This window comes from Platalea leucorodia, assembly GCF_965183815.1.
Source record: "Platalea leucorodia genome assembly, chromosome: 4".
NCBI classification, from domain to species: Eukaryota; Metazoa; Chordata; class Aves; order Pelecaniformes; family Threskiornithidae; genus Platalea; species Platalea leucorodia.
In genome coordinates this window covers 100,109,795-100,123,633 of record NC_138826.1, presented here as the reverse complement: position 1 = coordinate 100,123,633, position 13,839 = coordinate 100,109,795, and the positions used below count along the sequence as shown (strand labels likewise).

Below are 13,839 nucleotides of genomic sequence, written 5' to 3'. Positions count from 1 at the left end.
TCAGAGAAAGTGCTTTACCCACACAAAATACCCTAAAGCCTACCAAGCAAGCTCTAAAGTTGTCCAATTTAAAAGGGATAGGGGTAGAAACAAAAATAAAGGGCAAGTGACATCCAAAATTTTGAGAGAAATCAAGAACTCCAGATGTGCCATCTGCCTCAGCTGATACTCGGGTCAGCTTCATCTGGGGAGTCATTATCCCTAAATATGATACAGCATACCATTGCGAAAAAGTAACAGAATAGTTGATTTACTTATAAATCACTTTATTGAAGCTATAACTTAATAAATTTGACGTTCAAGGTGTAAAATTATCTCACAGACTAAAAATTAACACAAGAGGAAAAAAATGTAAGTAATACAAATCTACTTATGTCACCCTACTGGTAGAACTGAACCTGTAGGATGCTATTCTTTGAAGATAAGGAATTAAGACTATCACAGGACTGAATGAACAGAGAGGGAAACACAGTAATAGAGTACTTTACAGTAAAACACCTCTTTATTAGGAATATATTTAAAATTAGCTTTTTATTTCAGGTAAGAAAAATAGCATTCTGACTTTTAGCCAGTGCTGATTTCGGTCATACACTATATTCTAACAGCTAGAAAAGTTATTTGCACTGTTGTTGCCCCTTAACAGTTCTCCTAACTGTCCATGCACTGTCTTTTATTTTTTTAGCTTGTTCTTATATATGTTGAAGAAATTCTTCAAACAAGGTTTGTATTTAGATCTTAGTTAAGATTGACAGACTGACTTGACAGTGACTCAGCATCTGTTATTAGCTTACATACAGCTTTTATAAGCCTCCTTTTAAAGAACAACATGGTTCAATAGCTGATCTACAGAGACAATTAGGAGGGCAACTCTCCAGGAAGACTGTGGCAGAACAAATCCCGCTCTTCTACTATACAGTTTAGTACTGTAAAGTAGCAGCAATTTCAAGAACTTCAGTTAATTCTATACCCCTTTATAAGAGAGCACTGAAGAACAGAATATAGGGGTATTGCTATTACAATTCAAACAGTAAACTACTTTGTGTGTACATTTTTATACTCAGTACAAGTCTCAACTCTTTCTCTTGCTATGCTGTAACTTAACAGTTTAAGGTAATTAATTGGATCATGATGTAAACAAAGATATAAAACCTTTGTGTAAGCTTTACTGGTTTAGGACTGTGCATAAATACCTGCCTTCTAAAAAAACCAAGCTGTTTAATTTTCCATCATGAGCATATTTTAAAACAGGTTTTCATCCAATTAAAAATGAAATCTATGCATTTCACAGAAGTATTATACAGCATTTGTAATGAAATCTGTGTTTTTAGATACCTGATGTCCATTTTCAATATGACATATATCAGACAGGGAAAGTATTCTCCAGACAAATGTCTTGGTTTTGGTCTTGTAATTTCTTCCATCCTCTGTAGCCAATAGGAAGCTAAAAGATACCTGTTTTAAGCAGACTTCCATATGTAGATGTTTCTTAAATGCAGATGGAAACAATGGATGATGATATTACAACAATCTCCAAATACACTGAGATAATAGTCAATAGGCCACAAGTTTGTGGCTGTTTTAAGCGGTATTCTAAAAACATATAGAAACACCAAAAATAGGCTATATCAGGAACCAATCTGATACTCAAATAAATAGAAAATTTGCATTTTAATGTCACATTGCATTTTAGTACATTTCAATCCAAGGAAAAAATAAACCTACAGACATAGTAATGCGTACAGGATTATTATATATATTACAGTATGCCTTATTATAATACATTTGTGGCTTTATGATAAAAAAACCTCAAGGGCAGATGGAGTTTGAGCTCATTTAAGTAACTGTCAGGAACAAAGCATTAAATGTAATTCTGAAATAAGTACTTTTATTTAATTTCAAAATCTTAAAACAGCATTAAACCTTGGCCTTTTCTTTTTAAAAAAATTTAGTTACCACGGAGTTAGCTAAATAAGTATTCTGAAAGGTTTAAACGACATAGAAAATGCTTTTCCCAATTTTACATACAATGAAAGGACAGATGATTTCAAAAACAGCACCTATGGCTAACTCCATGTTGACCTTGACCTAGAGGTCACATTACTGATCTCGACAAGGAATCCGGCAGATTTTGGAAGTTGTCCATTTCACATGAAAGCAAGAGAAAGGGTTATCATATGCGAAAATATTTTTCAAACTGTTCTTAACATGTAATTGAAAACTAAAGGCATGGTCTCTTTATCATAAAAAAATAAAGGTACAACAGAAACTCTAAAGAAAGATATTCAGCTATACTGAAGTTGCAACCCTCTGAAAAGAAAGAAAAAGGAAAAAAGTCAATTAGCTAAGCTTTGTGCTCTAACCAAACTACTTACAGTGATTTTCAATGGCAAAAGCCCATGCTGACTGGGTGATGCGACAGTTCCGAATACTTTTTGTAATAATTTTTATTTGTCTACAAGGACACTAAAATGATCCAGTCATGCAACGTTCACTTTAAGCATTCTGCATCTCTTTTCCAATCTTATAGCTAAGGATCTTGTTCCAGTCAATCTTGGTGCGGGTAACTGGCAATTGTCGACGTAGGGCCTTGAAAGTAGTGTCCGACATAGTCTGATAATTCTCACTGATAGCAGTCTGTTAAACACAAAGTCATACAAAACAAAGACACATGAAGAACAGAACTAGAATGTTATATAAAAAGTTAAATGATTGTCTGTTACCTCTTAAACAAGCTTAATAAAAATATGCTAAATTAAAATAATATTTTATGAAGGAAAGCTGCCAGATCTAGATTGAAACTATGTGAAGAAAATTAGTGAGACGGATGCAATAAACCTGGCTGTAGCCTAGGTGTTTCAGCAAACCGCAGTGTATAGTTAATCAGCGGCTTGAATAAAGTGCTGATCAGAGTTAGCTCATACATCATTAATTTCAGACACCAAAGTCTTCCACTGTTTTTCCTGTGGGGATGGTAGAGTCAGTCCACAACATCGTATGAACCTGAATATAAGGCGTATGATACATACTTAGTAAATTTTTATTAAAGAGCATTTTTTTAAAACTGACAGAACATGGTGTCTGAAATTTACCTCATGTTCAAGACCTAAATGAACATGAATCCACTTCTACAGAGGATATCTAGTACAATTAAACTTTTCTAACTTTAAAATGGCTAATTGAAATGGATAACGCTTATAGTCATATTTAGCAAAGCTGTCTAACAGAGTAGCCTCCAAACAGAATCTGTAAAAGAATTCCACTTAAGGAATGCACTAATACTGAAAGAGATCAGAATTGCTGATATTTGATCGTGCTGGGAGTTTTTCTGCTCTCAAAAAAATGACTTCTAACGTAACATTAAGTAGGTGAGTGCAATCACCAGAGGTATGGAAAGGGAGGATACAGCTAATAGCAGCATACAATCTATTTATATTTGTATGGAACTGCATTATCTTACTATCATAAGCTAGCTAATTATAGAATACTAGCTTTGGTTATACATGTGAGTAAGGATACAGTGTTTCTTTCCAACATACCTGATATTCATTTTCTGCAGCCTCTACGATTTTTATAAATTCCTTCGCTGTCTGGGCTTCATTCTAGAAAAAGAGCATTTGAATTAGGTCTGATGTACAGCAAGATTCTAAGACCAGTTGGATTATGTTTTTTCCTATAGTTATGAGACACGTCAGGCAGACTCCATGAGAAGACGACCATTTACTGAACAAAACATTCATTCAAATGGCATATGCCACGTTATATTTATATTATTATTATTATATTAAAAAATAAAGACAGTCCAACTGCAACAAGCATAAAGATTATCATGGAGCTCAGTAAGATATTTAGATTTAAAATTCTATGGTATGATAAAAAAATATGGAACAGAACAGCATTTGGAAATATGAGAATGCCTACACACAAGTCTCTGAAAACATGCAAAGTATGGATATTAACATTTATCAGTGTTAAACTTCCAGTACAAACTCAGGAAAACCTAAAGAACCCCAGCTAACCCAGAAGTACACAGAACACAACCAAAAAACCAAAACAAATTTGTTCACCTCTAAACATTCTGAATCTGGAGACTAAGCTGAGGCAAACACTAGACTTCATATACCTGACCTTCTAAAAACATCCCCAAGTACATCTTGCAAAAAAGAGGGTGCAACCCACCACAGTGTCCAAATTTCTTCATGGCTGATAAAGAGTTTCTTGGCTTTGGGCCTCATCCTCAAGTGTTCAAGTGTGTGTTTGTTGCAAAAACAAAAAAATTACCCATCAGTCAATCTGGAGACAGATTAGCTGACGTGCTTGAAAGAAGTCTCAAGAAGGAAGTCAGGGTTCATGAATTTCGAAACTTCCAACTTCGTGTTGGAGACATTCCTAAGGGTGCTTTTGCAGATGCTGTTGAAAGATAGGAGCATTCTTGCCCCACATGATCCCTTGTTCCTACAGAGGCAAAGACTGGGAGAAAGCTATGGCAGCTTCAACTACAACTCGTTCAAAGTTTCAGGGAAACTGCAGCTAGCAGCTGTGAAAGTGCTCCTGGACATCACAAGAAGAGATGAAGGAGGAGGCAGAGAGCAAGTAGAACAAGTAGAACAAATGAAAGGGTTTTGACTTTTCAGTGAACTGAGGCAATGATTTCAAAGGCTCTGCTAATGAAAGGAAGTATTCAGGGCTATGAGGTCTTATTTGGCTCAGAGAGAAATTAGGGATAAGAATGTAACCTTCAGCAAAATGATTCATAGCTCCAGCAAGAAGAGAACTCTTCAGCCATTTATTTCAGTTGTGCCCATTGATGGCTCAGAATTGTTTCTCTGCTGTACAACAAAAAAGAGGAGTCATTGGGACTCCTTTAAATCTACCTACCATTCCTTCTGTGTGAAATAAGAGCCCGTACAGCCTCTTCCCTCTATGAAGCTCAAAGCCAAGGCTAAAAATTGGTAACCAGCAACATACTTGCTTTTGTTCTAGCAGGAGGTAGGAAAGTTATGTAAAAGATGTTTTTCTACTCATCAGTCTTCTGCCGCTTTACTAAATTGCGGAAGAGGATTAAGTTTCTTCCCAATAGAAAGTGAAGCAAAAGCTACTGAAAGGAGAACTTCTTCCACATAATCTTCCCTGAAGCAACTCTTAGTTGAATGAAAGACTAAACAGATCCCTTCGCTTAGGGGGTCAAAAGTAATTTTATACCTACAGCTTCAGAAGCATTATCAATTGGCACCACACTCCCCCATTCTTTATGGTGCTATTGCAACTGAAAAGCCAACAAGCCTTGCTTTATATTAACAAACAATGTTCTTTATTGATGAATTGAGCTTTTGAGCCAAATTGGTCACTACCAGTCATTATCATCAAAATACCTCTACTGTTCACTTTTACAGTTTCCCTTTGCCAGTTTAACTGCACTGGCTTAAGTTTTATTAAAGAACACTCCAACAGAAAATCTTACTGTTTATAAACACAGTAGGCAAGAAGAGCATTATTTCAAAAGTAGTAGTTGTTCATGTCGCAACATTACCAGCTCTGAAAAGAATACAACTGGTACTATTTCCAAACAATTTTTATTTCTGTCTGCTCCTCATTGCTATAATGATCCATTTGGAAAGAAGTTGAATAAAATTATGCTTCAAATATAGTGTTACGCTTCTCAGGCTGAAGCATCTCTGAAAGGGCTTTTTGTACAGAAAAGCAAGAGGCTGACAGCACCAGTTACAGACAGGGAGGAAATGAAGGGAGAATACCCACTACTGCTTCTCAACTGGTAGCATTTGTTTACTATTTTTAGCATACTGGTCTTCTCCCAGTGAGCAAAGGAGGCAATCTAGAGACTGTACTAAACTGTGTTGTTATAACTCAAACCTCCTTCATATTCAAAAATTACTTCTACAGGTCACTCTGCAGATCAAAGTTTAAATACAACAGAAGTGCAGAAAGACTGACAGCAAGCTAATTAACGATTTACAATCAAAGTTACTTGAGCTTATATACGCCACATGCAAGCATACGTTAATTTTTTTTTTTAAACTTTTTTTTAAAAAAACCAGTAACTACATATTAGGTAAAAGTAGTAAATATCACATACAAAATATTTATAAATTAGAACATTAATTCCCATTCATGCAGAAGAGCGAACTAGCCTCCAGACTTCTGAGTTTTTTTAAGCTTGCTTCTGTTTTAAATTAAAAAAGTCAATTCACTATACACATTAAGGTCTTTAAAAGTTCACTTACAGACACCGTTAGAGAATCTTGTATGTCTTTATGGCTCACCAGCTGAACATTGCCATCTTCATAATAGTGAACCTACAGAAAAATTAAACAAAGAACCTCATATTAAATGTTACAGACCAGCAACATAAAGGAAAATCAAACTATTGTACTATTTATTATAATAACAAACCTATATGAATCAAGCACACACACACACACACACACACACAACATTACAGAACAACAAAAACAAACAGGAAAACCAAAACGTTGTACTATTTAAATATTTTTGAGGGGGAACAGTAAAGAAGATACTCTGGAAACATTTTTGTGTTGATGTGCCTTAAGTAGTATTTCATGCAAAGAAGTTTAGAATCACAGAACCATAGAATCATTTAGGTTGGAAGAGACCTTTAAGATTATCAAGTCCAACCGTAAAACTAACACTGCCACGTCCACCACTAAACCAAGGTTTTGATTAACATCATGAAGATGACATACTGTTTACGTGACCGTACTAGAAACTCTTGAAATGGTGAAGACACATTTAAAATGAGAATAGTTTTGGCAAGGCTCACGATACTGTGAAGTTGGTTTTTTGCTTCATCCAAACTGTTTTCTAGGGACAGTGCAACATTAAGCTTTCCTGTCTAGATCTGCTGGTTTTGGTATTTTCCTCTGTTAGATATGGCTCATAACAAAAGCTGGTATTTATCTAGACAAAGGAGCTCTTTGGGACAAAGTCTGCCAAGGCTAGATAGCAAAGCAGAATGAAATTTATTTACTCTTGAAATGTTGTATCTACAGAACAGCTTAATTATTTTGCAGGAGGAGACGACCAGTAAAAACTCTACCTAAGCTAGCTTTAGTACATTTAAATTCAGTTAGGAAGGATCTGAAAACACTCAGTTTCTAATGCAACTGTTGGAAAACTTAAAAAAAAAAAAGGAAGCATACATAAAGTTACATGTAGTCATTCACAAAAACTGATACACAAGACTTATGCAGCTCATTGACATTTAAACGTATCTTTAAGGATTTTTTACAATTTTGATAAAGTTAACATAGCTGATGTTATGAGGAATTGAAGAATATGTGCCTTGCCCTATTAGGCAAGATAACATTTTAATTTGGAGATTAATGCACAATGCTATAATTTCATACACATTATGATCATGATCTGTGCAAGAGACCCTCAGTTTTATAAACAACAACAGAGAAAACACGACACAGAGTAAGACAGCTATAATACTTAGGCAAAAGAAAGGTTTCCCATATGAGAAAAGCATTATTTCCTATGATTCATCTTACATTCTTATTTTGCTTATTGTCAAATAGTTGGTTTTCAAAAAAAGATATCATCCTAACCATAAAATAAGCTTCTTTTCAAATCAAACATTACTAAGTGAAACTTCTGCCAGACTTTTTCAATCCAGTTCCTAAAAGATGAGAAGTGCTTACTCAGTGCAAAATTCTGAGACCTCCCAGTAAAACAGCAGAACCGAGAGAAGTATAACTCTCCCCCCTTCTCCATCACAATCCACTTCAGAGGGGCCAAACTTCCCCTGTACTCTGAGGCTAACATCAGCATGAACATCTGCCTCACCGACTCACATTCTTGACAAACACTCAGGCCTAAAAACTTAACAGCGATGAAGAGTCAAATCTAATTCTGGGATGTGGTATATCTTATACAAAATAATGAGAAGTAACTGTTCTGTACTATACCTCACTGCTGACATCCTTCTAGAATGCTAGGTCTGGGTTCAGAAGACTACAAGAAGGATGATGTTTATGAACAGAACCTCTTGGAAAGGTTAACTAAGGAGGGATGAGAATAACAAATTATCTAAGAGATAAAATTAGTAACCAGTACACTTTTCAGTTGTTTCCATGCACAGTTGGAGCACGTCAAGCACCACGGGGACTTAGTTTTAGTAAAAGACTCTGCTGTTGCAGTTTTCCCCTTACAGATAATTAAAAGAAAATTAAACAATGGAAGAGATTAAGACAGTTGAGACTCTGTTATATTACAATTTAACAACAGAATTTTAAAAAAAAAAAAAGGAAGAAGTTGTGCAAGTGACCTTAAAAATACTGAAGACACCTGAAGACAGCAGGTGATGCTGGAATTTTCCCCAACATATTCATAAAAAGTCTTAGCAGAAACAGGGCAAGGGCCGTATTGCTGTTAAAGATTCTGCAAATAACACTGAAATTTCAGTACTCTGAAACTTCACTAATGTTGTGGTGAGTTCATATTCTAGAAAATGATTTTGCTCTTTAAAAAAAAAGGCACTTTGTTTGTTAAGGGGAAGGGGAGCACTCCCACATACACTGAAGAAATTGTACACAATTTCTAAAAATTTGAAACTGAGTTCAAAATTCCTTGGTGAAACAAGTAGTTCCTATACAAGCAAAAAAAGTAAAACTTTTCATCACTCCCCAAAACACAGACTTTAGTGAATGTAAACAATGTCTTGATTAATTATGTGAAAGACTAATAAAAGACAAAATCAGCTGGTGCCCAAATTGAGGTGCCGATTAAAACCTGACTAAATTCCCTATTCAGGCTATTTTCTAAGCTACTGGGCTAACCTTTCGCAGAATTAGGTAGACACCTGCCTGCTTGTTCTGGAAAATTAATGTCTCAAGACATTTAACCAAAAGTGCATGCTGTGGAGAAAATGCCTGTTTTGCTGCAGACTGGATTTAAGTGACAGTTTACTTAGATTCTCCCAACGTCTTGAGAAGCCTAGAAGTTACTTAGGGTGCTTACCATGACCATCTTGATCTGACAATGTAATAATAATGGCTGTCCCCACTTTGACTATCATTCCAGTTGTTATAGAATTCGCCCCAGAAAGGGAAATCAGATTCAGGCCCCCTGCTTGGGTGGATCTGAACACAGCTACCACATCCTAAAATAACATCCTAGCCTCAGGCTATGGCTAGAAAAACATTCCATTGCATCTTCCTTCTGAAGTCAAGTCACTGAGCAGTAAGGAACCGCAAAACTCATGGGGGCACAAAAAGAGCAGGAAAAGAGAACTTGACTCTATGTCTTGTAAAAAAATAATAAAGTACTACACTGAATGCCAAACTGCACTAAGATTCTAGTCCCTGATCCCAGAATTGTTTTAATAAACTCCTACAAAATATGCGTACGCATTCCAGGGAACCAATCCAGGCAGTCAAGTCCCCCTGCCTACCAGATGACAGTCAGACTTCCTTTGGTCTCAAGATTTCTGCATTCCTGCTTAGACAGTATCTCCTTTCTGAATGCCCTAAAGCCAACAGGAAGGGCAAATTCTGAATGAAGGAAACACAGATTCAAAAATGTCAGATGGTGGAATGACTAAAACCAAAAGTTTCCCACCTTTCTGAACAATAGGATGGGTAACATGAAAAAAACCTGCTACTATCAGTTAAATAGGAAAAAAGTTCTACTTCAGAAAGGGCCTACCCTCAGGAAAGGCTTGTGCCACTGTGAATTCAAGAAACAGGAAACCAAAGAGGTATACTACCTAGCTGAGGTGAATACACCTTCTGAACTCTTCTGAATCATTACAGTAAACACATATTTTGTGTTTGTAAGGATTAGGTAAATATGCAATTAAGCTGCTAACACTTAACTGAATGGGCATCTCTGCTTTGCTTATTGGGTCTCCAAATTCTCTTAGAATACTTAATACACTGGCCTGAGTCTCCCTTGATAATAACTGGAGACTTTACTAATCAGGACACAGTTTGAGATAAGCATACCTGAATTTTCAAGATGCCAGCCACTTGAGTGGTTGAAGGGGTGATTGTAAACTTCCATTCTGACCTCCAACGGCCATTCCTTTAAAAAAATAAAATAGAAATCAGATGTCACCCCACTGGTTAAGAAAAAAAAAACACGAACATACAACTGATAGTCAAGGGAAAACAGAGAATGAAATATGCTGTGCAACTACACGTGCACAAAATCTTTCCCTAAAGATTCAGCCCTGTAGTCAGTCAAGAAGAGAAGAGAGTTTCCCAAAATATTTACCCTCAGTTTTGGATGTGGACCAAAGAGATTTATCAGTATGGACCTTTTAACAGTAGGAATTAACTTTTGAAAATACCTAAAGCCTCCAATGTTCTTTCCCTCCTTTATTATTAATTAGGTGTATATATAGTCAATCTTTTGTTTCCGGGACCTGGATGACTTCCTGGATCAGCCGAAGTCTTACTTCGCATCAGGCTATGAAAACCTTGAATGGAAGGAACATTAAAGTAGCAAGACTTTCCGCTATGCTGAACCGTAACCAGGCCTTTCAGCTCTTCTAGCATTTCTGTTCCAGGACAACTATTTCCTTCCAGTTTCCTTCCACAAATTCAATATCCTTGCCAAATTGCTTAAAGGGAGTTTCAAACATCTGGAAAACAGTATGGGGAGATTGTAGTTTCACTTGATTTCTTTCCTGTAGACAAGACATTTTCTTATTTAGTTATGAGGTTAGTGGATTAGAAGGTTAGTACATTAGAGCTATATTAAGAATGTACTGCGGCTGTCTCTCGATTTCTCCTCTGGACTTAAAGAAGGAAAGTTGATACTATGAGTTCCATTCCTACTAATGTTAGGTGTAGATTCCAGTGCATTCAACAAGGGAAGAGAAAGAGATAAAGACATTAACACCTACTTATGGATCTATATTGACACACCTTAGATACTAACAACATTAACTCAATTACATTATTATTTTTTCAGACACTATCCAAATTATAGATATCACTGAAAATTCAGACTAAGGCAATTCAGAAGCTGGTTGGCATCTCTAAGAAAACTGAAAGGGTCACCCAACTCAGTGACATTAATATTACTGGTAACTTTAAGACCGATCCATTAGCTATAAGAAAGCTTACATGCTGAACTACATTTTAGGTACAATATTAGTTTTTAAATGCACGGGATTCAATGACTAGCTAACAGGTTTGTTTGCTCCTTAGTCACTTTGTGGTCCTTGAAGTTAAGATGACCACAATGTTTCCACCCTGGGATATCCTTTTTCTCCTTAAGATGCTATTCCAAGAAAACAGTTCAAGTTCAGAAGGATCCTTCTGTAGGAAATGCTCGAAGTTAAAAACAATGTGTCATTACTTTATTTACCTCTGCTGACTTAAGATATTTTGTAAAAGATTAAGTGTCATTCCTTTTCTTTCACATTCTTTAATAAACCATCTATCCTATGTTGATAGCATTTCAGAAATTCATAAAACATTTTTCTTTGGCATGTATTGGTTTTCTATCATCCACCAAACTTGCTGTCACGGTAGGCTGCCAGCCTTCCAAATGCCTAAAAAGCTGGGACACCTTGAGAATAAATAATGTCCGTGGCTTGGGCTGGATATCCGGACATACAGCTGGATAGCTGAAGAGCCTGGTTAACTTTGAATCCATTCCTCCATCCCCAAATCCCCCAAATCAATATGCATTTATTAAAATTTGCTAAGAATGAGAATTAGTCTGACTATGCCCCTGTAAAACTCTTAGAAACATGATCAATATTTACCCATAGATGTCTGACCATAGCTTTATTAAAGAAAACTTTCAAGAAAGATTTTTTCCATCTGTAAAATGTTGTTGCATATCTGTTCCTCTTCTTTAATATAAAGACTATAATATTAAAGTAACTATTTGGAATACCAAAATTTATTCATACTTCTGAACTAAAAAGAAAATCAGTATTATTTCAAGTTACTTTTAATATTGATGTAAAACATGCAGACTTAACCAGTCAGGTTTAAGTCAGTAGGAAAAACTATTTATTAACTATGCAAATTAAATTAAAATCTATGGAACAGTATACTGGGCAAATAATTTAACTGATATAGACACGTGCTGAAATTACTATGCATATGTAATGTTCACCTTCAGCATCAGAAAACAAAAATTTCTGCACTTCCATTCATTACTAAATATAATTTTAAGCGGATGCAAAATAGCAAATAAAATAATAATGAAATACATTTCTTCAGACATTTGCATACATTCATTATCTTTAGGAGATACTTCCTTAACCCAAATCCCATACTGTGATATTTATCTCAACTCTGGCCAGTTTCCTCCAAGGAGCTATCCAAAGTTCACTCCAGACTGTGGAAAACATCTTTCAACCAAGTACAGAAAAAAAATCAAGCTGCAGTTTATAAGAGTTCATTTCATCAAAGATCACCTTTATCTACCTCACCCAAAAATCAATGATTCAAGTCTCACAGTAAATTCATCTTTGGTCACTTTCTTTCTCCAAGACATGCCTAGACGGAGTTGTTTTTATTCTGTCAGTCACAAAGGAAGCAACACGAGCAGAAGCAACTGTATGAGGGAACACAGGCATGGGTATTGGTGCTGGTGGGATAAACTGGAAGAGTCATAAGGAATTTTACCAAGTTCCCAAAGTTCTGTAATGGAGATGCAGACATGCAGTCTGCCATTTTACCTACCACAAAGGAAGAGATTTCTACACAGTTTTGGCAGAAAAACTTGGGGTGGGGTGGAGGGAGAAAAAAGTTACATGCAAGACGTGCATACACCTCCTTCTCTGAACTAAGGATTATCAGTGTAATGGCACTAGCGCAGTTATTCAGTTTGGTGTATTTTACTGTATTTGTATGCATACAGAAACTTACCAAAAATTTTTTGCTTGGAACTGATGGCTTTCTATGCATGCAATAATGGTCTGCTGTCCATCAATTGTCTTACCATACACCTTAATTAGAAAGGAGGGGGAAAAAAAAAACAACAAAAAACCACAAAGTTAAAGTTTCATCATCTGACTTGTTCAAACTGCTTAGAGATACCTAGTTCCATTATCGTTACATAATCTGTAAAATTTAATTTTACAACTACTATGGTTCTTACATAATATTCAGTACTTGAAACATTGAAGTGTATATTACAATGCAGAAAAATTTAAGATTAGAAAAATGTGAAGGTCAAGCATCTTAACTGAAATTTTATATACTACAAACTCTGCAAATACTACGAATATAGTATATTATGAATTTTTATTTTTTATATTTATTTTAATATACTTTTTATATTTGTATATATATAAAATAATATAATATAAAATATAAAATATATTTATATATAAAATAATATAAAATATATAAAATATAAAAAACTTTATATATTTTTATATTTATTTTTTATATACTACGAATTTTTCTGCAACTATAGGAATTTTAAGCCTATAAGAATGACTGCTATGGCAATATATATTACCAGCTGGATTTCAGATACCAGTTATTCTACAACTAAGTGATGATTTAAGCCTTTACAGACTAGTGAAAAGGTGATTAAAAGGGTGGTTTGGGTCCTCTGTTCTGCTTTATCCCCTAAAATCAAATACTACTCAAAATGATCTCAATGAACACGCAATCTGGTTTCCTTTACAAAAACTGGAACTCATCTGACTGCCTGGCAATCGAATTACATATGTTAACCGAGCAATTTTTTTTTTTTTTTTTTTGTTTTTCCATCAGGTTAATAGAAAGCACAGGACAGCTATCGTTAGATCAGTTTGGTGAACTCTAAATGGTCATAGGGCTCCTAACAGCAAATGAATGCTATTTTAGTCCAGACTGAGAG

The 13,839-nt window shown here is 35.3% G+C and overlaps 1 protein-coding gene across 2 annotated transcripts in view; it reads right to left on the bottom strand.

Moving 5' to 3' along the window:
• Positions 1 to 483: 483 nt before the first annotated feature.
• Positions 484 to 13,839, bottom strand: part of CAPZA2 (capping actin protein of muscle Z-line subunit alpha 2) — a gene marked incomplete at its 5' end in the record, with an annotated part of 33,670 nt that continues 20,314 nt past the window's right edge. For both annotated transcript variants that reach the window (XM_082310157.1, XM_082310156.1), the window contains 5 exons: positions 484 to 2,634; positions 3,537 to 3,599; positions 6,240 to 6,311; positions 9,984 to 10,062; positions 12,876 to 12,955. In XM_082310157.1, the coding sequence (XP_082166283.1) occupies positions 2,494 to 2,634; positions 3,537 to 3,599; positions 6,240 to 6,311; positions 9,984 to 10,062; positions 12,876 to 12,955 (435 nt within the window). In that variant the 3' untranslated portion in view covers positions 484 to 2,493. The remainder of the gene's footprint in view (positions 2,635 to 3,536; positions 3,600 to 6,239; positions 6,312 to 9,983; positions 10,063 to 12,875; positions 12,956 to 13,839) is intronic.